This window comes from Thunnus albacares, chromosome 6 (assembly GCF_914725855.1).
Source record: "Thunnus albacares chromosome 6, fThuAlb1.1, whole genome shotgun sequence".
NCBI classification, from domain to species: Eukaryota; Metazoa; Chordata; class Actinopteri; order Scombriformes; family Scombridae; genus Thunnus; species Thunnus albacares.
Window position 1 is genome coordinate 29,806,872 of NC_058111.1, and position 26,223 is coordinate 29,833,094.

General features: G+C 39.4%; 1 protein-coding gene across 1 annotated transcript; it reads left to right on the forward strand.

The window, feature by feature from the left end:
• Positions 1 to 8,424: 8,424 nt before the first annotated feature.
• Positions 8,425 to 24,621, forward strand: alp3 (alkaline phosphatase 3). Its single transcript, XM_044353090.1, has 11 exons — positions 8,425 to 8,581; positions 10,880 to 10,996; positions 11,321 to 11,436; positions 12,541 to 12,715; positions 14,982 to 15,154; positions 15,261 to 15,401; positions 16,639 to 16,708; positions 18,369 to 18,503; positions 20,020 to 20,211; positions 22,582 to 22,698; positions 23,646 to 24,621. The coding sequence occupies exons 1-11, from the start codon at positions 8,506 to 8,508 to the stop codon at positions 23,960 to 23,962; spliced, it is 1,629 nt and encodes a 542-aa protein (XP_044209025.1). The 5' UTR covers positions 8,425 to 8,505; the 3' UTR covers positions 23,963 to 24,621.
• The last annotated feature ends 1,602 nt before the right edge of the window (positions 24,622 to 26,223 follow it).

Sequence of the window (26,223 nt, forward strand, 5' to 3'; positions counted from 1 at the left end):
TCATCCTCATGTTTCTATGGTTGTCCACAGACTGGGCTGCACACTGAACACAGTGCTGGACTTCTCGGGGAACTCCAGAAAGTAAGACTTGGCCATCCTTGAACCTTCAACATTTGGTTACATGACTAGTTGGCTATGTTTAAGACAGACAAACAGCCAAGAAACACAACAATTTTCATTTTTCATCCTCCATTAAAGTTTTCTCAGGGATTTGACCTTGACTGGCATTGGGTTCTATCACTGGGTATTCTCCAAGTAAAGGAATGTTTTTATATAGCCACAAGGTGCAATTAAATACCTTTTATTAGGAACTGCTTTGATTTTAACGTTGTATTTCCATCCTAAGGTTTTGAGCTCTGCAGCATTTTTTAATCCATCATAATTTGATCCACTGCTACAAAACCAAAAAGTGTCCATATCTGATTTGTAATGCTGCATTTTCCACAGGTTTTACTCTCACATAGGGGGCTCTGATCTCCCCAAAAATGGATGCACTTGGACACATACAGTATAACAGACCTGTGCACAGACAGACTTGGACACACCAAGGTGAGGTGCAGGAGCACGTTGTAACTGAGATTACTGGAACTGGTGTTAGTGTGGCTCCGCAGCTGCGTGTCCTGAACACATCGGCACAGTTTTCCATTGATCTATCAAGCATAATAGCATAATGGCAGTTAAAGATCAAACGAACATGTAACCTATTACTGGCAGGGAAAGTTGGTTGTTGTACTAACAGGTTAAGGCTCCACAAAATAGAGTGCAAATCAAAATATAGCAAAGTAGATGTTCAGTGATGTGATGAGAGAATTTCAAACAAGTGTGTTTCATTGAAATGAAAAGGGAGAAAAACAGGGGTCAGCTTGAGTGTGTATTGCGTAAAAACATACAGAGATTGATATTTTCAGAGTAGTTTGCAGGTACTTAACGGTTAATTTTGAGGACATTTTACAGAAGGGTTGGTGCAATTAGGTACAAATTATAAAATGGGAAAAAGGTTACTTGGTCGAGATATAGTTTCAACATTTTTTCAACAGTTTCCTAAAAGTAGTTGCTGTGTAGGTGTTCGTTCAGGAATTTATTATAAAATTAAAGGACCTGTTAAATAAATGTTACCAATGATGATACATAACAGTGACAAAAACATGTAGCAGGTAGTGCAAAATGTGCATCATATTCCTTCTACAAGTTGTCTAGACAATAGGTTAGGTATGTACAGAAAGTGTTGAGGTGTGCAAACATTAAAATTAATCCACCTCATCATATATGCCATTTATCAAATATATACTATTTTTATACAGTCTATGGATATATATCTGATTAATAAAGAAGTAGAGGAAGTGTTACAAGTAAAACTCCTGCATTCAAAATTGTACTCAAGTGAAAGTACAAATGTATTACCATCAAAATATAATTAAGGTACCAAAAGTATAGTCTAAGTGCTCATTATGCAGAATGGCCCATTTCTGGATAATATATATTCTATTATTGGATTATAATTATTGATGCATCAGTGTGTAAGCATAACTTAACCCAGGTGCAGGCTGTGCAAAGAAGCTTCTGAGACAGTTCAGCACATAATAGCAGGGTGTAAGATGCAAGCAGGAACAGCGTACATGGAACGCCATAACCAAGTGGCTGGCATAGTGTACAGCAACATCTGCAGTATGGGCTGGAAGTCCCAAGGTCAGAATGGAAGACACCTCCTAAGGTGGTTGAGAATGACCAAGCTAAGATCCTGTGGGACTTCCAGGTCCAAACTGACAAACTGGTGATGGCTAACCAACCGGACATCTTGTTGACTGACAAACAACAGAAGACAGTGGTGATAGACATAGCAATCCCAAGCGACAGCAATATCAGGAAGAAGGAACATAAGAAGCTCGAAAAATACCAAGGGCTGAAAGAGGAGCTAGAAAAGATGCGGGGAGTAAAGGCAACGGTGGTGCCAGTGGTAATCGGAGCACTGGGGGCTCTGACCCACAAACTGGGAGAGTGGCTCCAGCAGATTCCAGGTACAACATCTGAGGTTGCTGTCCAGAAGAGCGCAGTCCTAGGAACAGCAAAGATACTGCACAGAACCCTCAAACTCCCAGGCCTCTGGTAGAGGACCTGAGCTTGAGGAAGACACACCACCACCACCACCCCCCATGGGAGGAGGGTGAGAGGAGGAATTTTATTATTTTATACATACACATATACATACAATATAATACTGCTGGATAGTTAAATCTATAATAATGCATCATAATGTATATGTTGATTATACTTTGTATTGATAACCCAAATCTACAAAGTAGCTAAAACTGTGAAATAAGAAATGTAGTGGACAAGAAAATACAATATTTTATCTGAAATGTAGTGGCATAGAAGTATAAAATAGAATAAAATGGAACTATTCAAGTACAGTACAAGCACCTCAAAACTGTACTTAAGTAGGCTACAACACTTGAGTAAATGTACTTTGTTACACCTTTGTCCACCACTGATAAATAACACTTTCTTTCTTACAAGAAGGAAGAAAGGAAAGGAGTTGAACCAGAAGAAAACCTGGAAATATACAATTTAAACTTTTTAAAAACCCTTCTCTCCAGAGAAGGAAGTAGTGCTGACATGCAGCAGCAGCCAGTCTAAACAGGGTCCAGTCCAACACCACAGCCAAGAGCATCAGTTTCTCCACTGACGGTGTAGAGACCAGAGGTTCACTGGTTTTAGGTTGGAATACATTTAGATTTTAACCTTCATTTATGGACATGACGTAGTAAAGATTCACATAACTGCAGTAATGTAGTGGCACATTTAAAAAAAAAAAAAAAAACAAAGATTCTGAGACATGACCAGTCTCAATCAGTGTTGCTCCAAACACACTGACATGCACTCACATTGCATGTGTCTGAATTAAAACAGGAAAGAGAAAGAATATCCAGTGTTCAGTCTTGCATCCATGTGTGTTCAGGATGCTCCGGTTTCCTCTCTCAGTCCAAAGACATGCGGGTCAGGTTAGCTGGAGACTCTCACCACTGAGTTTGGGACTGTTGCCAAACAGAGGTTTTCAAAAAGCTGCTCTGTGTATCACTGCCTTGTTTTGTCAGAAGAACAGCGTCTGTGAGTAAGCCCGTGCTGTACACTTTACTTGTGGTAGCGAGGCAAACATACTGGGAGAAGGTCGCCAGTTCAAGTCTCCAGACTGTGCAGAAATACCAGTGCTGATGAGGGGGAGTGGGCACAGAGCTTTGGCTCTCAGCCTGAACACAAGACAGAAATAGAAACTGTGGTTGCGCTGGAAAGCTCCTAAATGCATCTTGATCCAGAGGAGTATGTATGCTCAGCAAACTTTGCTTAGGCAAACAATAAATGCACCTCAGCGTTCCCATATTTTTACTTTCAACATTTTTTTGCTTGACTCTGGAGTCACATCTTCCTCTCAGCAGTTTCCCTTTTGACCAAAGCTTTCTCTTCAGCAGCACTTTGCACAATAGCTACATCAGAAACCTTTGTAGGCTGTAAATTCAACCTCCATGTAACCTTACCCAGAGTCAGACCGTCATTTTAAACTGCCCTTATCAGCTTATCTCACTTGTTACGAGACCTGCTCTCTCCCTGCTGACATGCTCAGCCTTGGGGGAATCACCTTATCTTTAACCTGCTTTCACTTGGCTGAAGTATCACAGTCAGCTGGACCCGGTTTTCAGATGACATTTTCACACTGTTGCGTCAGGGCTGGCCCGTAAGGCCACGAACCTATCATTCCCTTTCCATGTAATCCTTCCAGTATTACAGTAAGTATATTTGCACAGGGTATTGTGACTAGGTAAGCGGCCAGGCGGGCGCTGTACACCTCAGGTTCTTATAGTTGAGACTCAACATAGGGAAAATCCTGAAAGAGCTTACTGATATTGTATTGTATACTAGCAGATATTCTTCTTTTTTCCATTTGGATCAATATGTGTCAAGAAAGTGTTAATCTGATGAACAATGCACAGGTTTAAATCATTTCTAAGCTACATTTCTTAAAGAAATAGTCCCCTGTGCAGTGGTGACAGATAAACACAGATCAGACTGGCTGAGCAGGAGCTTTGTGTGGAGAGGAGATTCTAGTTTGGCATTTACTTACATCTGCTTGATGGTTTTGCAGATTTTGCAGGAACAGTGTTTACACCCATAAGGTTTTTAAATACATTTCTTCACAGCTGGTTATCTGCATCTGCTGCCTGCTAATGGATTTTTAATGGTTTATAGAACACGACTCTGTGCACATCTGTTGTGTGTTTGTTGAGTGTTTTCAGGAGTTTTTATCTGTTTGAGGCAGGTAAATCCAAAAAAACCCCACACTCCTAGGTGTGTTCTTTACCCATGTCCCAATTCCACAACTCTAACAGGGCTTGCATATGTGTGCTCCCCCTGGAAAATAGACTACATTAAAAACATTCAGACAAAAACCCTTCATTTTCGAGTGTGTTGTTAGTAAGTAAATGTAAGTGGACAAATTATGAATGCTGGTTGAAGAGCTCTGGGAACATATTAAAAAAGGTATTAAATCTTTGAAAGACATTTAGGTTTCTTTTTGTAAAGTTTAATTGACAGTGACATTCCAGCTTGACTGACAATTCAGGTCAGGATTTTTAAAATACTCAAAGTCCAATTCCCCTAAAGTACCCCATCCAGGGACAAAAAGAAAGCCTCCGCCCCCCAAAAAAGAACAGAGGACATGAGCTCAGCATCTATAATGGTAACTACATGTTTGATATGTATGTATGACATTGGGAAGCAACATCTGTCTCTCTCTGCCTCACATTTCTTCACTTTTGAGTTGAGCTTCAGTGTTTGCCATCGTGCAGTCACTAGAGGGAGCTGGTGCACTGTATATACTACTCACATTCAGTATACTGTTGTAATAGATTTTTATGACAGCCTGCACACTGAAATACACTCCCCCCCTCCCCCACCTCCCCAACAAGACAGGAAATACTGTCACGTGTTTCTGTTGCACCAGACAGGTATAATTTAATTGTTAGAACAGCCGCCTCAGAGCCTTTTGAGCTTTTGAGTGAGCAAACAACACTCCAGTTCACTCCTGTCAGTCCCTCAGAAAAATATGATATTAGTATGTTCTTTGTGTGCCTGCGTATTGTTTCTGTCTCCCATGTCTCTGACTCTGTGTGTTTTGTTACCTGCCATTCCTCACCTGTCCCCCAGGCGCCCTCAGCATGCCCTCCTGCTCTGCACACCTGTTGCTGATTCCCTCATCAGCCCTCCTGCTGCCTCCCCAGCTGCACCTCATTACACTAATTAATCTTTGCCTGTAAAGATGATCAGTTGCGGGATCATGAGACACTGAAAGCAGGGAAGTGAGACAGCACCAGGGTCATCCAGGTCATGGTATATCTCTAAGAAGTGCTCAACTAAAAGCAACTTGACTTACTTTAGACGAAGAGAAACATCAGTGTCTTAATGCACCTCCTAACCCTAACCAGAGGGAACTTTGTGGCTGATCTGCTGCTCTTTCTTCATAGAAATTGGAAGTTAATTTCTTTGCTTAACAGCCATATTTCATCCAGCCAAACTATGGATGTTTTATGGCACAAAACAAGTAGAGAGTGCTAGTCCTCCAGCACAAAGGAGGCCAAGACTGCCAGAATTATTGTTGTTGCAGAACAGAGGGAAAACGTGAGAGTGTACAGAGCCTGGCAGCTGAGAGGCGGACCAATCAGTCAGCTATGGAGGGTTTAAATGACAATGTGATTGCCATGACCTCTCCATACCATACATCCTTCACATCACTAAAAGCTATTTTCAGGCATACAAGGGGGATTAGGCTTTAGCACACAGGCTCAAAGACATGCACAGAATGATCATTTATCAGATTTAAATATAAAAAATGCACCACATCAGAACTTAAAATCTTGTATCAATAAATTCACCTTCTTCAAATTCCAACGTCTTGTGTGTCCATATGACATAAGTGTTGACATTTACATCTTAATTCAAACATATGTATATGGGAGATTTTCTATTTTCTTATTAAATCGTCTCACCTAACTCTTGGCAATAAAGAATTTCCCAAAATGTTGAACTATCCTGTTCATTTAATATTTTTCATACTTATTTTTTCACATTACAGCCATGCTTTTCTGCTCACATGTTCTTGTAACATTTAATTGGCCATTTTCTTATGTTTGTTATGTTTTTCTTTGCTCTATTCGACTAATTGCTGCCACAACCAGTTTTTCCCTCAGGTATCATCATAGTTCCACACCAACACACATCGCCATGTTTACAACAGTATGTCAGCCCATGCAGCTCACCACGCAGTGTACCACAGCAACCCATTCAGCTGTCAGCTTCCCCTTCACAGAGCAGCAAGATTTCTCCTACTTCACTGTAAAATCCATTCTCAGTGTTTGTGCACTGGAGGCTTCAAGTTTTCACATCACACTTGTGTAAATTTCCTACTGGACCAGGATTAGCTTCCAATCTAGTTGTGATGTCACAAATCCTACTAGAAGGTACGCCCCTCAAACTCAGGGTTTTTGATTAGCGCAGAGAAACTTTACTCCCTCAGCAGATGAATGTGAAAACAGCTTTTAAGTATCAAACTCTTCACATACATTATTTGTATCATTCTGCACAGTGAAGCTCAAACATACAGCTGTGGGAACAAGAAGAAAAACACATTTTTGAATGGAGGGAAGCTTTAAGAAACTTTTCAGAGCACATATTAATACAATAATAAACCAAAAAACACACATTTTTGCAATCTATTTACTTTTTCACTCACTTACAGATGCTACAAATGTTAGTAAGGTTGCAAAATAGCCTATAAAATGTGATCTTTACATACATATTATACTGTGTTACAAATAGGCTACTGTAGCTGTGTGGTACTTATCAAACACAAACTAGTCAGCACAGTAATCACAAATCACAGTCACTGTCTTGTGCTTGTTGCAACATTTTTGTGTTTACTGGGAACAGTGTTTTTTTTCAGACAGAGCTCGTGTCCTCATGCTTATATTCTGCTTCTGAATGATCTGATTCATCACTTGGTGCAAATATACAATCCTCATCATCAATTGCTTTAGGCATGTCTTTATTTTCAGAGTTCCTTTCATCCAAACTGTGTCAGGTACACTGCAGAGCTAATGCTGCGCCATCATGTTATTCTGACAGTGAGCTAACAGACAGATTTCTTCCTCCTTTTGTCTTTGTTTGTTCTTCACTGACATAACTGTGCCACCATGAAGCCAAACAGGAAATCACAACATTACCCGCTATGACGTGAAACACATACACCCGAGATACACATCTCAGGTATCTACTGAAAACTTTTTAGAGAAAAACTTAAGAAAAAACAATATTTATTGCAACAACTTTGACTCCAGTTGAGGGTTAAATTGAATTGAATTGAACACTTGTCTTTTTATGTCTTCAACATTCTTTCCCTTCCTTTTTTATTATGAATGAGGGTTTCACCTAACTGATGCCCACATACATTATATAAAACCCCTGTCCATATGTCGCTCTACCCACATGCATTTACAGTGGTAAGAAAAAAAAAGCATAATTTCCAACTACTTCATGGTGTGTAATCTATTTTTTCATATCAACAAATTACCACAGTCATCATCAATGGTCTGTCCACATTTGCAAGGCTAATCAGTGAACTCATTGGGAACATTAGGTGATCAAATTAGCACTGATAAATGTTCCATTATTGCTGTGACGCATGGTACCTGTTGAATAAGACGTAAAAAACACTTTTCCATCAGTTGCTATGCTACCTCCTCAATCATTGTCAGTGACAGGGAAATTTTGGACAAGCAATCAAACAGAACACGATGGGCAATACAAATATTCTTCTTTTGCTAATGTATTCATTGGAAAATAGATGGCTCAGTGTTTGTACCATTCAGCTCGGTCCCAGTGGACTCTGTTTCTCTCCCTTACATAACTGTATCCCCTGCTGCATTATCTGTCAGATACCGTCCACTGATAATTAGATATCACACACACACACACACACACACACACACTCAGTCCTTCCATAGCTGTTTGGTACATTCACTGCTGTTCCCTTGATCTTTAGCACAGCATCATAAATAAATAAATAAATAAATAAATGCTATCATTAAATGACGCCATTAAAGCTTTAACTGCTGTCAATAATTAATTCCGTAGATATTTTTAAACTGTTTATCAAAAACACTTTTATTTGAAATGGAGAACTGAAACAGAAACTTTACATTTCAATACAGAGAACTGACATATATAGCTATGTGTGCATTTCTTAATCTTTTTTTTAATTTTTTTTTTTTTTTTTTTACCTATTTTTGGCTCCAACCCAATCACAGCAGAATCATTGGTCAGAGATTATAAATTTGCCAAAGGCCTAAGGGTCATTATACATTTATGACATGCTGTTAAAGATGATTGGCAGTTGGTGTGGTTGGAGACAAGCATTATTTTAGACAAGGAAGTTTAGAGGAGCAGGTCTCCAGCCTGAACATGGCCATGGAGTTGACAAGAGTGTCTATCTTGGTGCTCTTTCTGCTGGTGGCGTGTGGATCATCTAATGCCAAAGGTAAGAGAAGACCAGTTCTTCCACTTCTTCCTCTGGATACTTTTTTTTTGGGAGGTTCCAACTTTCTTATACTTTCTTTATTCAAACTTCAAAATGGTCAACTCATTTAGGATCTGTGTTTCTATTTAAATTTGGGATATCTTTCAAACTTTTTATAATGCTTTTGATACTACACTTCCATTTGAACCTTTTCATCTCACCTTCAACCCCTCCTCTTCATCCCTTTTTCTTACAAATTTCAAGTGCTTTCATCACTTACACTTAAACTGACACTTCAACTGCTTTCACTCGTCACTTATTAACTGACACTGATTATTCTCAACAGACAGTTCAGCTACTTTCAGATCTTACTCTCTTTAATTGACAGTTCCACACCTTTCATAGCTTAAGATGGATATACTGTACTTCCGTGTTAAAGGGTTATGTTGTACCTACGGTGGCTTTGTAGAAATAGAACTGTGATTGGCTTCTTGTGTTTTTACTACAGGTTTCAGATGGTGTTGAAAATTGTTGACAGTGAAGACAACATTAAGGAAGTTTAAAAAAGACTAGTCTTATTGCCAGTCATACACATCTAGCTAAGCTGTTACACTGCAGACCTTATGTTCATCGCAATCGCACGGTGACGGTCTCTTTTTCAGTAATGAGACAAAACTAAATATTATTAGTTACCTGGATATAACTCCAGTTCTATAAGTGTGTCTGGAGCTCTCCGTCACTCTGATACACTAAGTAAATGAAAGAATGTAAACACAGTAACTGTGGGGATTATAAAGTACGATATGGCCTTATCAGGGGCAGTACATGCATCTTGCATTGAGGTGATATTAACGGGTGAAATCCAACTTCCAACCATAAACTATAAACCTACGCTGTAGGCATCTACAGTTGGATTACTGTTGACCCCTTATTTTACGCCTTGACTCACACTTCAAACCCTCTAAGATCTTGGATTTTCACTTTTGAACAACCCTTCTGTCCAATAACTTCCACTGTTCATACACAATATAGTCCAACTGTTTTCAGTACTTGCACTTCAGCTGACACCTCAACTTTCTGCACTTCTATGTGAACTGCTATTACAACTTCTTTCAGTATTTGTATTTCACTACAATACCAACTCTGTCAGTATTGGATGGCTGTGGCTCAAGAGGTGGAGCGGGTCATTGATCACAGAGTTGGAGGTTCAGTCATGTCGAAGTGTTGTCTAGCAAGACACTGAACCCTAGGTTGCTTCCAATGGACAGACCAGTGCCTTGCATGGTGTGTGAGTGTGAACAGGTGATTGAGAGGCTCATTGTCAAGTGCTTTGTCTGTTAAGGTAGAAATATATAAGGTGCTCTATAAGTGCAGTCCATCTACCATTTCAAAGATTTCAACTGCAAAAATTCAGCAGTGAGCACACGTAGATTTCCTTTAAAATTAAGCCTTTTCTTGATCCCTTCCCTCTCTTGCTTTCACACAAACCTTGGTGTTTTTCATTCACGACAAATGTTGTTCAAAATGTTGAACTTGATCCTTACCTTTTTACCTCGGAGTCAGACTTCTTTCAGTTTTCTGCGTGTTCTTGTGAAACTTAATCATCTGCCATTTGAGACTTGCTTTCTCCTCTCGCTTTGTGCTCTGTTTCTGCCCTCATTTCAGTCTCCCCTTTTCTCTTTAATGATTCCTCAGCTTCCACCTTTCCTTTCATTCTTCACAATCATTTACTTTCTCTGCGCACTTTCTTACCCATTGGTTTTGTAAGGGGCTTCCAAACTTGTCAAATCAGCACACTCAGCACTCGTGGTGTTGTACAACTGGCTGCTATCAATATTTACTGTGTATTGGTGGATTACTTTATCTATTGTGCCTGTTAACAGTGCAGAAAGATGTACTGTAGTAGATAAGAGAGCATGGGAGTGAGGTGTGACAGCTGTTGCTACAAACAAACATACTACCACACACATTCAAGTCCCTAAGGCCTCAACAAAGAGCAATCTACCCGGTTTTTAATTCTGCTGTCATTGATCTCTGCAGGATGCACAGAACAGCTCTTTATCTGTCAGTATTCAGTAGAAGTTTGTTCAAAGTGCAAAGTTACACCTGTAGTGTGAGCTGTGATTCCCAAAAATCACATGTTGTGCTTTAATCTGTAGCTTTTGTACTGCAGTTCCTTTTTTTGTTGCCTATTATGTTGTAAAACCCACAGTGCAGATACACTTTTCCCCAAAGTAGGTTTCGACTGATCTGACATTTCATAACCAATACTTTAATTTATATCAAATATTTCTGTCTGATCTGTGTGTTTACCTACAGTTGAGGAGGAGAACCCGGAGTTCTGGAGGTCACAGGCTCGGAAGACTTTACAAACAGCATTGGACAGGAAGCTGAACACCAATGTGGCCAAGAACATCCTGTTTTTCCTTGGAGATGGTAGGTTACACATGGTCATTTCCTCACAGTAATAACACTGTACAGTCTTGCCTCGCTGAGTTGGTAAGATGAGCAGAATCAGGAATTACTGTCTGACCCACTTTTTAGAATAATTTTGGCACTTGTCTCCTCCGTTTCCTGTCTCAGTTTCACCAAAACAAACAGACAGAGAAAACAAGATGTGGCTGTGTACAGCGAATGAACAAGAAATAAAGACTTTGATCTTTACAGCAGAAAAATAATACAGAGAGACATTTCAATTATAACAGAGTAGGTTATGACTGTACCAAGGATGAATAGAAAATGTATGTGTGTGTGCATTAGGTATGGGAATCACAACCTACACAGCAGCTCGTATCCTCAAGGGACAGCTGCAGAACAAGACAGGAGAGGAGACAGTGATGACCATGGACACCTTCCCCAATGTGGGCTTGGCTAAGGTACACACACACACACAATCAAACAAACACACACAAACAAACACACATACAGACTCAAATGGACAGATGTACACATGCTTGCCCAAGTGTACAAACACAAATATGTAAATGCCTGGCTGTTTCCTGCATTCATCCGTTACAATAATCCAAGAAAAGAACCTACTGCATATTTGCTGTTCCAGCTACTATTATTACTATTCATACAGTTGAGGCAATTTTATTTACATAGCCAGAAATTACACTTTTGTCTCAGAGGGGTTTGCAATCTGTACAACATATCTTTAGAGTGCCAGGTGGCAAATGAATGCACAAATGGTGCATTCATTTATTATTTGCTGTAATTGTAAGTAAATAAATAAAGTTTTTTAAAGGCAGAGTGCAGCATCTATGTTTTAGGTATGGTGTTGTTTCTAGGGCAATTATTTATGGGGATAAATAATAAACAAAAGCATAAAAAGAAGGCATTTGAACCTCTCTATCATGCAGTCTGTTGGCCAGCCTGAAAACCTTTGCAGGGCATAATGCAGAAATGATGGATATTTGAAAATATTAATCAAATTTCACTCTTCTGTTACATTATACATGTGTCTTGATGTTTTTATTCCCCTTCTGGATATTTTCATAATTCCTTTTACATTTTTATGTTATACACTATATATACGTAAAGTGAATTACATACTTTAAATGCATTTAAGTTTTTATTGCAGCTTTTCAGTAAGAAATTGTCAAATGTTTTACAAAGACAAAACACTCAATGAAAACCTTATGGTGAAATAAATGATCATTTAAGGAGAAGAAATTAAGTCATAGAGAAGAAGTGCTACAGACAGAAAGAAAAAAATAAGTCGATATTTAAAAGATTAATTTACTGTTCATTGTTATGGTTCCATTTACTTGATAGATTGCAGTGCTGTAATTGTTGCTTATGTTACGCTTAATGCCTCATTTGCTGTTTTCTTATTATATCCTATTTTTCATGTCTGGTATCATTTATTTTCCTCTGCAAGAAGACCATTTTTGGTCATTAAAGTTTATTTTGTCTAACAGTATATTTTATTAAAGGTTCTTTCTGTGTGTGTGTGTGTGTGTGTGTGTATTGTGCAGACCTACAGTGTGGACTTCCAGATTCCAGACAGTGCAGCCACAGCTACTGCGTATCTGTGTGGAGTGAAAACCAATCTGAACACCGTTGGAGTCAGTGCAGCTGCTCGCAACGGTGCCTGCAAGACTCAGAAGGGCAATGAGGTCACATCCATCCTGAAGTGGGCCAAAGATGCTGGTAAGACCAGCACAGGACAGTGTAATAGAGTAGAGTAAATACATGCATTATAAATGTTATTCATTTCTTCATGAAAGCTTAAAGAAACAAAAAAAAAAAACATAATTTCAGTTTATGTTTTATGTTCTTTTGTCTTTTCAGACCTTTTTCACATTTTCAGGACATACTGTATTGTTTGGAATCTTTAAAAACTGTGTGTGTGACATCATACATCACTGTAGGCTTCAGCACTTCAACAAAGCAACAGGAGATTTACTTACACTTTCTCTGACACTTCAACTGCTTTCACTCATTACATAATAACTAACTTGAACAGATTTTCATTACTCCACAGGCAGTTTGGATGTTACACTACTATTTCTACTGCTCGGAGTGCACACACTTGAACTGTCTTCAGTTCTTCCACTTCAACTACTACTACTTTTACCACTTACACATTAACTGACATGTCAGCTGCTTTGAAGTTACAGATGCTTCACAGGAGGCTTTATAGATGTTAACAAATACATTGATGAGCACAAATAAATGCCCTCACATCTTCTTACAACTACATTATAGAGTGTGAATTGTTTATATACTGCTTGTGAAAGCCTAACAGGGGAGGTTGAAATAAAAGGTTGCTTTCAGTTTAAATGAATGATTTAAAGGTGAGTCTGGGCTGCTGAAGCACAGTCACTGTGATCAATATTTTACTCAGACTCCAGGGAGAAAACTAATCCATTAATTCATTGTTTGACCAGTGGGTCCATTATGCTAAATGCCAAACTTATAAAATCCAGTGAAAAGGATGAACTAATACAACATCTGTTACACTAACAAAAGTGGAGATTTTCTGCAAATGTAAACAAACTCATGAAAAAATATAGTTTATACTGGCATGACTGGCAATGCTGAAGGAAATATAATGCAGGGTGTCTTTAGACGGTGCTGTGTTTGAAACAACAAATTGGATTTTGTGTCTCTTTGTTGAGGAGGAGGCAGATACCTGACACAGCCCTGCTGTGTCACACTTTAGTTCTGGCTTCTGACAAAAGAAAATCCCTCAGGTCTTATACAGCCCCAGCAAAACCCGATTTTACAGCTGAGCGCTCTGCTGTGAGCCGCAGTGCCCTGTCAGAGTGGTATTACTGGGCCACCGGGGAGCCCAGAGAAACAGCAGCCTGCGGCCACAGGTTACACTGCAGAATAATGTGCTGCACAGGGAAGCACCTTGACTTTTATCATGTTCCCGTGTTATCAACAGCCATAAATATCTCATAATACACAGAGTGTCATGGCCCTGACCCCAGTACAGCACTGGAGGCTGGCACTCACAATTAGGTTTTTTCATCTTTAACCAGAGGAGAACCTTATTTGTTTCCTTGAAACCTCATTTTAGAAGAAGTTTTGAAAAGAGTTTACATACACCTTTTATTTTGCTATAAAGGAACATTTTATACACAATTTGTTCCTAACCTGTGGACCCCCTGAGAGATCGCAGGATAAGAGGTTTTGTAAAATTAATAATTAGATTTGAAAGAAGAAGAAAAACATTTCTGCTTCACAAAAATATGTTTATTTGTTCTGACCTGACTTTTCTTAAAAAATTTTTTTATTATTATGAATAAATTAAGAGTTTACTTCTTTGGAAACTAAAAACTATTAAAATGAAATTTCACTCCTTTGTTGAACTGCTCACAGCTCAGTGCAACCCGTGAAGGTTGCCAGTAAGCATTGCTATAAAGGACCACAAGTCAAAAAGGTTGCAAACCAGTGATTTAAGCTCTTCACCTGCACTGATGACACACCAGTGAGTCCTTTATTCATTGTCAGGCATTGTTCAAACTCACATGTCTTTATCATTGATTCTCGGTTACCAGATATGTATTATTTGAAATAGAATTTTTAATGTGATGCAATGTTGCAGCCACCAAAATATGACATACATAATACATGCTGTATGTTTGCAGGAAAATGAGACAATCATAGGGAAATTTTCGCTGGTCTTAAAAAGGAATTTTAGGGCATCAAGGTGATTAAAAGGACAATAAGTATATTTACTACCTCAAAGCACAACATAATCATCATTTACAGTGTCTACAGGGGGTTGAGAAAGTTGTTGATTAATAGCTTAATCATCTCCTGGCCAGCTGCTCAGACTTTTAGCTTTAAAAACATACATTTCAGAGCAAAACTTACTCAAACACAGAGCAGAGCTGATATTCTGTACATGTAAGCTTACATTACATCTTCTGTGCATTAAGCGTGGAAACTGTATATCTTTCAGGCAAGTCTGTAGGCATTGTGACAACCACACGGGTGCAACATGCCACCCCAGCAACCACCTATGCCCACAGTGCCAGCAGGAAGTGGTACAGTGACGCTGACATGCCCGCTGCCGCCAAGAAGGACGGCTGCACCGACATCTCCTCTCAGCTCCTCAATAACACAGACATAGATGTAAGGTTCTCCATCGCTCATATTGTTCTAATGTTTAATGCTTTTTGAATGATATTCTATTTAATTGCATGTAAATGTGTGTTTGTGTCTATGTGTGTGTTTCCAGGTGATCATTGGTGGTGGTAGAAAGTACATGACCCCTAAGGGCACCAAGGACCCAGAATACCCCAAGGACTTTGCCTCCAGGGGCAAAAGACAAGACGGACGCAACCTCATCAAAGAATGGCAGAGCATGAAAGTGGGAAAGGTAACACTTCTGTTTAACTAGACACAGTGAGCAAGACAGCTGTCTTATTCATAGCAATAGCTTCATGAAGGAGTCTCAGGTGAAAAGAAGCCTGCAAATAACGGAAGGCAGCCAAGTGTGAAATCAGAATTCAACCAAGAGCAGGTGCTTTTTAATGTAATGGTGACTAATATAACGGAAAACAAACAACGATCATATGAGAAACAGAGGACTTTATCGAGCCTCTCCCTTATCATCAGTGATGAAACCTGGGGTCATTGGGTGTTTCTGGTCTTTCAACAATCATATAACCTCGCTCAGGCAACCCAGTCGGGGTTGATCAGGCCCTAGCTTGTGTCCAAGTGGCCATGGATCCCTCTTGATTCATGGCCATCTTCATGCCCTCTCTGCAGCCTTGGTAGTGTTTTTGATGGCTTTTTTACTGTGTAGCCCTGTGATGCCAAGGAGCTTGAGGGCCTTGTAAAAAGACTGGTCAGCAAAGCGTCTGCAGTCGACCTCAATAGGGACGCACTGCACCCACCATCCTTGCCTCAGCACCTGCAAACCAGGTCCTCATACTTGGCCCTCTTCCCCTCATAGGCCTCTTCCTTCAGGTCTTCCCGATACTTTCAATATATGAAAGTAGAGGAGTTGGAATTCTGCTGTGGTTTTTCTGTTAAAGGCAGCCTGACCTTAGAAAGTTCTTTATTCTTTAACGATTACAGATGGTAAAATTATATACGATGATCTCACGCTGGGTTAAACTGCTCAGTAAAACTGCACATTTCAGCTGCTGACAGTTGGGCACCTCTTTTTAAATGTCAGGATCTTTACTCCTTCAAAGAGTAACTACACACAGTGTAAGAGCTCTACTTCTGCTGCCATCTAGTGTTTGAACTTTTCACCTTTCTGCTCACTTTGGTCCCACCCAGATAGCGATGTGACAGACATTAGACATTTTAGGCACAGATAAAATTTACCATAACCTTAAAACAGTGGCAATTGCTCATATAGTGTAAACTTATCTATGTAATTTTGTCTCTAATTTTGATATCAGTGCATAATTTGACAATAACACAATATGGGTTTTTAAAAATGCTGCACTTCAATTCCCAGCTTGTAAACATACGGACTATACGACAGAAAGTGACTCATGCAGCAAAGAAAAACTCTTTCAGTGACTCACAACAAGCACAAAGACTTTTACTATCTTCCTCCCACTCCGTGTGTGAATGTTGATGTCCTGTGTGTCACACAGGTAGCCCACTACGTGTGGAATAAAACTGATTTCGACGCTGTTGACCCTGAAAACACAGACTACCTCATGGGTGAGTTTTTTTATACTTCCATTTTCCCTCTCATGCTATTCAGCAGAGCAGTACGTGAAGGCAAAGCGTTCCCATCAGGAACACAACATCAATAGGCCTGTAGTGTCCTTGGTTCACTGATCAGCTTACTCATTTCATCTTGTATGACTGATGTGAGTCCTGAATACACGACTCATCTTTACTTGAAACTACTGTATCTGACCTACATTATGTTTTCAAGGTGCAAAAACATGTGATGCTTTTATCTAATCTTTGGTCAGCTTTGTTTACTATAACCAGAAATGGTGATATCAATGTTCAGCTGTGATTTTCATATTATTATGATTATTATATTTATAGTATATTATAGTGAGTTGTGTAGGCTGTAACCCTTAACATATGAAGTCTCTAAATTCACTTTTGAGCAGTATCCATTTCTAATTTTAAATAATGTGTTCATTGTATCATTAATACAATGCAATGATAATTGCCTATATCAAACATACATCAAATGGACAAACCAACTTCCCATCTAACTTTGGGCATAAATTGAATAAGTGTATTAACCAAAATGTCAAGCTATTTCTTTTACTTTTCTTTGTGAAACAACTCTCAACCAGATAAACTGACCACAAAAATAGTGCTATAAGTATGACAATACTTTCCAAAGTGTCCTGCTATTCAAGGCATTTCCTCTGCCACTCTTTGCCTCCACCGTGTTCACTATAGACTGTTTTTCAGGACATTTTGACCTTTTCATAGCAGAAAAAGCACAGGTGTAACTAATAACATTAATATGGCTCTATTCTATTCAAGTGCCCCGGTGAGCCACATCAGTGAGCTAGCATGACAGCAGAACCCTGGAGCTGGTATATAATTATCTTAATAACACCTGTGTTTTTCTTGTTTTTACAAACTATGACCTCACCCGGGGTCCACTCCAGATATTGTCTGATATATGTAACAAATAAATTTCTAAACTCAGCTGAAATGATGGTAGTAGAAGCTCATATGCTGCCCAGAGAGTCATTTTAGTTTCCTCCATCTCCATCACATTTGATTACGTGTCATAGGTCAATCCTTAATTCCAAAAGTTAAGGCTGCAATAGGAAACTTTGGAGTTCAGCAGCTAAAAGTGGCAGTAGGGGATAACAGACAGGTGATAAATGAAAGGAAAAACCTAAATAAATGAGATATGAGATATATAACGAAGATACTCTATCAAAACACCAAATGAGGGAATATCTTTTGGAAAAGCATTGAAGCTGTTCTGGATTGTGGAACAACAATTTTAGACTTGTTGTTGATTTTTCCACTAATTTGTCACCATCTGTAACTATTGAATTCAATGATGTTTGAAGCACTTCAGTACCCTGGAAGCATGATGTCAGTGATCACAGTGTCTTCTTTGTGCTGTGTGCTGGTGTGGAGGAGATATAGAGATATTGATATATGAGGATATTGAGCCATTATGCTTTTTCTAGGCTTTGTGCTCACTTTGCTGCTAAGGAGATTTTGGGTTCTGCCCGTACATTGTGATTATTCACTTCCTGTGAGCTGAAAATAGAGGGAGGAGGAGGATAGGATTCCTCTGCTGTGGCCCCGCTGTAGGCTGAACATACTGTATTTTTACACAAAACTGTTGCATGGTTTAATTTGGTTTTCTTCTCTTTTCCCTCAGCTCTGTTTGAACCTGGTGATCTGCGCTTCGAAACAGAGAGGGACCCAAGCATGGACCCATCCATCGTCGAGACCACAGAAAAGGCCATCCGCATCCTCCAGAAAAACCCTAAAGGCTTCTTCCTGCTAGTGGAGGGTGAGGACAAGAGCTTCATCCCCCTTCCACACACTCCCCATCACTTAATCTGTCAATCAAAGGTTGGATAGTGAAATCCCTGGAGAGGTGAAGGCTAAAAATAGGAAAATGCATGTTTGGTCCAGGTGGATCAATTGAATCATTGATCCTGTAATAGTCAAAAAGGCAGTCCTGGCGGCAATTGAACAATGACATTACGATATTTGATGTTGTTTGCTAAAGTACCGATATGTATTTGCATTTATATGACAGCAACTTCAGCACTGATATTATAGTTAGTTTGAGGCGATCCTCATGGTATCCGCTGTAGCGACAACCTCGAGAATACATCGTGTTAGAGAACAGTGTGTACCTGCAGTGGATCCAGTGACTTGACATTGATTCTGCATACAGCTCAATGAGTTTGCCGCAGTGTGTGCTAGCGGAGTGTGGCTGGCTGACGTGTTTCTGTTCCACACGGCTGCCTCAACGGCCTCCTCATCCATCTCTCCTTTAATCTGAGGCACCCTGCCTCCGCCTGGGAACTCCATGGTGCTACTGAGTGTCTTCACAATGACTTTAAAATAACAGGCAAATATATTAATAGAAGTAGGCATATGGTGTACCCAATCACTGACAGCTCACCGAGACCTCAACTTATTAAACCGGAGTCTACTTCGCTTTCCAATATGGCTAGTGGAGGGGACGGGAGCAGTAGAAATGGGCTTAAGTTAAAAAAAAAAGAAGAGTTTGATCTCCCTGCAAGAAGGGTGCTCTAAAAGTCAACTTTGATTCACTGCTGGAGAAAGTGTGTTATGTTTTATTCCACTTATTTTATTTCAGACTTGCTTCTATATGAAATACGTTGTGTGCTCACCTCTAACAATGTAAATGCATATCACATTTACTGTGTATATACATATATATACTGGATAGCTCATTAAAATTTCAATTCATTATCCCCTGCAATGATTTAATGCACTTTCTGGGCTGTTTTCTGAATGCTCTGTAAAGTAGATATTACCTCTAAAAGTTGTTTTTAAGTATTTTGAGCAAGTCTGAAGTCATCGTAGAGGCAAGTATCAAGTCATTCAAGTCAAATCATCTGAGATAGATAAGTCTAAGTTAAGTGTCAAATCATTTGAGAAAAGTCAGAGTCAAGTCCAAAATCATCCCAGACAAATACCAAATACAAATACCAAAAATCAAGTCTCAAGTCATTTAAGACAAGTTTGAGCCATTTCATTGTTGTGACTTATGTCTGAATGAAGTCCACATCTCACAGCTCTGCTCCTTTTACTGTGCATCACATACATGAACCACACATGAATCACAAGGATGATGTGTTCTGTCATCTTTATGAACGTTTTAACTCCTTGAAAAAGAGTCTGCATTATCAAATAAAGAGAGCGAGAAAATTGGACGGCAGTTTAAACAAACTTATGAGGAAAAGAATCAGCACTTTAACTATCAAAAAGTACCTGGAGTCATTACCTCATCATCTTTCCTCTTTAACCCTCACTCCTTCTGCGGTCAGGTGGCCGTATTGACCAAGCTCACCACAATGGCCGGGCGTACATGGCGCTTCATGAGGCTGTAGCTTTCGACTATGCCATTGCCAAGGGCCTTGAACTCACCAAAGAGGAGGAAACTCTCACTGTAGTGATGGCTGACCACTCCCACCCTTTTACCTTCAATGGATACCCATTTCGAGGGCAGAGCATTCTGGGTAATTATAAACTGACTTTCTGTATTCAACTCTTCCATTAAAATTCTGTTAAACTGTAAATGCAGGGACTTTGCCTTATCATTTTTTTTAATGTATTGACTTGATTTGGTACTGTACAAAGCTTATGGTTAGGGTTAATTTGCTCAGTCACTTTTTCCATATGACAAGAGAGTTTCTCTTTTGGCAGAGGAGAAATCTTCCACCTTTCTTAACTCCAGCTTTTGTGCCACTCCCTCCACCCCCCCACAAGTGTGTTTATACCCAATGACATAGACACCTAAGGTGGCATTTTGTATTTGCTGTGAGTGTGTCTTTGTGTGTGTGTGTGTGTGTGTGTGATGCCTCTCTGAGCACTGCCTGCTTCCTCTCAGCTTCAGTGCACCTCTGCCACCAGCAGCTTGACATTTCCTCTGCTTTCTCTCCCCTGCAATTACAGACCAGGTAAACACATATAGCTGGCAGCCTTTCTCTCCTTTGCCTTTCTACTTCAGTCCCTCACTCTCTCCTTGTCTCTCTTCCTTCTACTTGTCTCTGACCATCAACACCAATGCCTTTCTCTCTTACATTATTCTCTCTAAGTTTTCCTCCATCTATCAGTCTTTCAGTCTTTCATTAATCTCCCTTTGGAGTGTGTCTCTATCAACCTCACTTACTCTATCCCTCTATTCCTTCAACTCTCTGTCTCCTCTCCATCACTGCTCTCTATCCTTTAAACCTGTGATGAATTGACCACATACAAATAGACAGAAGATATTATCATGGGTTCAACCCTATCTTACAGGAAAATTTAGAGAGGTGGATGTTAATGGAATGCTCTAACTTGTGGGGTCCCTCAGGGGAAAGTCTCAGGGCCATTATTCTTTTTATTATATGTTTCTGATTTAAAATCTGCCTGCACATGTTTTTTATGTAGATGATGCTGTTTTGTTAACATAAAGATAAAATTTCACTGAGAAATATGCTGAGTACTGAGGTGGAGAGTATTGCTGTTTGGATCTCTCATAATAAGCTTTCCCTTCATTTAGAGAAAACTAAGGCCATTGCTTTTGGATTTACTGGTTTGCCTGTGTTGCTTGAACTACTATCAAATATCAGCTTGTTGTGTTCATGGTTTATAATTTAGGCCAGAGCATATGCTTTAATTATGTAATTGCTAAATAATGTTTTGGTAAATTCATTTCTCCATCTTAGCATCCATTTAATTCATCACTTTCCCACAATGAGTAACTTCACTCAGATGGTATGTATGTAGATGTTTTATTTGCCCAGGTTTTGAGATACCTGTCTGAAAACTACTCACAGTGAGGTTTTCCAGAGTAATGGGGAAACTGTTTCTGGTGTTATTTCAGGTGTTGAAATAAGTAACATTGTTGTCAAGTTAAGCTAACTAGCTTCCACTCTAGTTAGCCAGTTAGTGGAAGCTAACGATAACTAGCTTCGAATTTCCAAGCGGAATACAAACTTTACACCACAATAAGTCCTCTCAAATGTTGAATGTTAAGGTACAGATGTCTTAGAATGTTAATGGCACTTAACTATGTGGGCTTGTTGAAAAAAAGCAGGGAAAATGACTTGTATCAATCAATCAATATTAATGTTTGAAGGCTTCACAGGGGTAAGTTTTTCATTAGCGCACTATAGTAGTGGACAGCATGTCTCCTTGCAATGCTGACTGTCACATGTCAGTCAGCTGCTGCCATGGGAAATGCCCACCCAGAGTCCTGAGGCTTCAACAATGATTGCTCAAACACTGGGGGTCCAAAAACAGTTTTATCCTGCTTTGGAAAATGGAAAATGTGCGCAATAGCTGCAGTATCATTATAGTTCATATTTCCAAGCACAAAAAGTATATGCCTCTATTGTATTGAGGTGTATTGAGGCAGAGGGAAAAAAATCATAAACCAAAACTAAAATGAAAAGGGAAAAAAAAGCATCATCCTCCTTCAGAAGCCTTTATTGATTGAGCACTTGTGTTATGTCATGCTCTTCCCACCCCATCTACTCTCTCCTTCCTGTCCTATCCTTATTTTACCCTCCTCCTCCTCTTCCTCTTCCTCCTCCTCCTCCTCCTCCTCCCAGCGCTGCAGCAGTGATTAATGTGCTTGTGAAACTCTGAGCTCTTCATCAACGGAGAGACTCGCCAGGCTAATGGCTCATCTGGAGAGAAACAGTGAGATACACAACAAGCTCTAGACCTCCTGCAGCACTCTGGGGATGCAGACCCCTTCTGTGTGTGTGTGTGTGTGTGTGTATGTGTATGTGTGTGTATTCATGTGTGCAAGTGTTTAGCACTTTGAGGCAGAGAGGAGAAAAAGAAAAACGAGGAAGATAAATCAAAGATAATGTAGATGGTTTTTCTGTATTTTCCAGGTAAATCTCCACTGTGGGCTACAGACATGCTGCCTTACACCACGCTCATGTACGGAAATGGACCTGGACACAAAATCATCAATGGCAAACGTCCTGACATCCGCAATGTCAACACCAGTAAGACACGCTGAGTGCTTGGTTTTCTTAGTTTTATCAGCAAACTCCCTGACCAGTTACAACAGTCCTTAAACAGTCATGCTTCAGCCTCTTTCTTTACTTTATTTTGAATGTGTTTAAGGACAGAAAAGCTGAAAACATGCATTGAGAATGACCTTTACATTTTACCCTTCTGTGTTTAATACAGTATAACCTTTCCTTATAATACAATCACATGTGCTCTCTCTTTCTCTGACATTTTTTTAATTTGATTTGCATCTCTGTCTATATAAACCAGGAAAGAAAATGACAATTCAGTTAAAATAATATGACTGAAATCCATAGATAATAAGTAAATAAACAAAGATCAATAGATGGGAGGGCTGCTGTTCAAGTAATAAATATAAACTGTAAGCAGTATGTGTTAAAACTGCTCCTCTTCATCCTCAACCCCACATGGATAATTAAAATTTCAGCTCATTAGCATTAGCAATAAATATGTTAGTCACGCTCCATTTAAAGCTGTAGTAATTGATTTTTTTGGACACTTGGGGGCAGCAACAATGACATATCACCTTTTAAGCTGATAACTTGTTAGCAAACAGTGGCTTATTTACACATCCAGCAGACACGGTGCAACAAAAGCATTACTTTAGAGTTGTGTTTCTGGCCACCTGACAAATTTAAGTCCAATGTTGAACAATGAGAGCGAACCAAAACAGTAAAGTTGCAGCTCGAAAAAACAAAACAATGAGCTGAAAGAGACTAAAACACTCCTTAGAGCTAAGGAGAACTCTGGAGTCAACTGATAATTCTCTATTGGTTCATCACTATGAGCAACTGCTTTCACATACATTAATTTGATCCATTGTTAATATAAAAATAGGGATTATAGAAGTCAAAGTGTTGCATGCAATTGTAATGTACTGTGAATGTACAAAATGTATGTATGTCTACCTCTTTTCCAGAAACTAAAGACTACGTCCAGCTTTCTGCGGTGCCCACAGAGTCGGCCACCCACAGTGGAGAGGATGTGGCGGTGCTCGCCCGCGGACCCATGGCCCACCTCTTCCAGGGCGTTAATGAGCAGAGCTATGTCGCCCATGCCATGGGTTATGCTGCATGCGTGGGTGCAGACCTGAGGCACTGCCAGGGGCAAACTACGCCAGATTTGGGTCACACCACCGTGACCAGCGATAGGAATGGGGCTGGGGGAGTCCATGGCTCAGCAGTGTTGCTCAGTAGCCTCCTCAGTGCTCTGCTGGCACATATAGTTCTGATGTAAGAGCCCTGTTGATCTCACTCCACTTGCGACATCAGGGAGGTCAGAGGTCAGGGTCATAGGAGGAGGATTGGGCAGAGATTCCAGTGACTCAAGGACACTTCAGCTGGGTGGATGTGTGCGACTGTGCTTCTTGAACTTTGGTTACCTTGTCACTAGCAGAACATCTGGTTAAGACAGAGAAGGAGGTTGTTAGTAGTTTATTGGTCTCATTACAGCAGAAACAAGTCTGAAAATGGAAGTCTTACAACATGATGAAGGAAAATGGGCTCCAAATGAAGGAATTAACCTAAATGAATGTAAATTCATCTTGTTTTTACTTCGACAGTTTATTGAATCCCTGTGTCATACCAATAAAGTAGTCCTTAGATTGAGTTGGTTTATTTCATGGAATTCTCATCCCAGGACGTTTGAAGTAATAGTTTAGCATTTTGGGAAATATGCTAATTATTATTACAAGGGGTTTCCATGGGTTGCCTGGCTACCTCACAGTTATGGAGGGTGCCAAACAAGAAGTAACTCCCTGTGATTTTTTTTTTTAAACTTTTGAGAGAGCCAGACTAGCCTGTTCTCCTTGCTTCAAGTCTTAATGTTAAGCTAAGCTAATCACCTGTTGGCTCTAGCTTTGGCTCATTAGAGTGGTATCAGTCTCAAAGTGACCTTTAAGCCATGTTTATATTTATGATTTGAAATATGAACCTATTTAAAGATTCATCTCTGTTGTCACTAATATTGTAAAATAAATATGTTCATTCTAGAGTGCCTACATATGAGTTTCCTTTCGCTCTACTTTAAAATATACTCATATATGTATATTTTCAAATACAGCATATGTCAGACCATATCTGTGTGATTAAATACCTTTTTATATTTGATAAAACAACTCATGATGCAGAAGTTTTCTCAGTCAATGAGATTTAGTTTGTAATAACTATAATTTTACTAAGCTGTGGTACAAGATGAGTGGATGAGTATAAAAATGACTCCTTAGTCCTTTGATCTGGCCGTCCAATATCCGCAGTGCTAATTGAGGTTCGGGGCGGCTGGGTTTGATGACGTTACTACAGCAGTCCATTAATAATGCAAAATATTTAAAGATCAACTATTTTTATCTTTGGGTGACAGATTGTGGTAATTATTTTGGACATCTGTTGGGGTTTGGAGTTTATTAAACCTGATTTTGACTCTCCTTGTACTCATTTAGACTGGCCGGAGGCCATCATTTTTGTTTCAGATGATGGGCCTGCTCTCATCTTTTACACGTACTCAGTCAAGACTCATTTATAGATCATATGGTGGAGAGACGCTCAACAGCTTGAGAGGAGATGCAAGAACAAGTGTTATCTCTTTAGTGTTATATTTATGGGCTAGAAGGAGGTGGAGATGAGGAAGAGTGACTCTTTTTGGCACAAGGTCTTTTTCATCAGATGATCTCGTTCCTACATTTGGAAATGCAGTATGTTGTCCAGTTATGATTTTAAGAGTATTTTTTCCCCCAAAACTTCGTACAGTACTGTCAGTTGACATCATACAGTATATGGCATACCAACATGCTGATCTTAACACATGGTATACATGTTCTTTTTAGGGATTTGGTAAAGCACACATCATGAGGCAAAACTATAGAAAACAAAGTCCAATTTCCTTGATTTTGAAGCTTTCAAACACATCTCATGGCCTTCTTCACTAGATGTTATAGTGTGACCAACATTCCAAAGCAACTAAACATTATCTATGACATGTGAGCAACTGACAAATACCATGAGATGTGGTTAAAAGCTTTGGAAACTCAAACCTTTTTAAAACTACAACTAAACTGACAAGAAATCAGAGAGGGGCTGGGTGGTGTGAGAGTATGTTGGGCAATATTATAGTTAATGAAAATAAAATTCAATAAAAAACTTGTTATTGCAACAAAACTAAAGCAGTTTTACAAAACTAAAATTAAATTGAAATGTAGGTATTTGAAGAACTGTAGTGGCCTTCTTCACTAGGTGTTATCATGTGATCGAAGTTCCAGAACAACTAAGCAATCTCCATGACAACTGAACAACCCTGTCTGCTGCTCAAAGCCACTCTTGAACTTTTTTTTAATGGAAAAACCATATCAGACACAAATTATTATTCAAAACAGAGTATATTTTATATATCTGGAATGGATCTTTAAGTTTTGGAAAACTCAAACCTCTTTAAAACTGCAATTCAAATGACAAGGTCTGAGGAATGAGTGGTGTGAGAGGATGTGGGGCAAGGTTATACTTAAT

Excerpts from the sequence above, each read along its gene's own strand:
- alp3 (XM_044353090.1), top strand. The coding sequence starts at position 8,506 with ATGGCCATGGAGTTGACAAGAGTGTCTATCTTGGTGCTCTTTCTGCTG. Across the intron at positions 8,582-10,879 it reads TGGATCATCTAATGCCAAAG|TTGAGGAGGAGAACCCGGAG; the intron begins GTAAGAGAAGAC and ends GTTTACCTACAG. Across the intron at positions 16,709-18,368 it reads AAACACAGACTACCTCATGG|CTCTGTTTGAACCTGGTGAT; the intron begins GTGAGTTTTTTT and ends CTTTTCCCTCAG.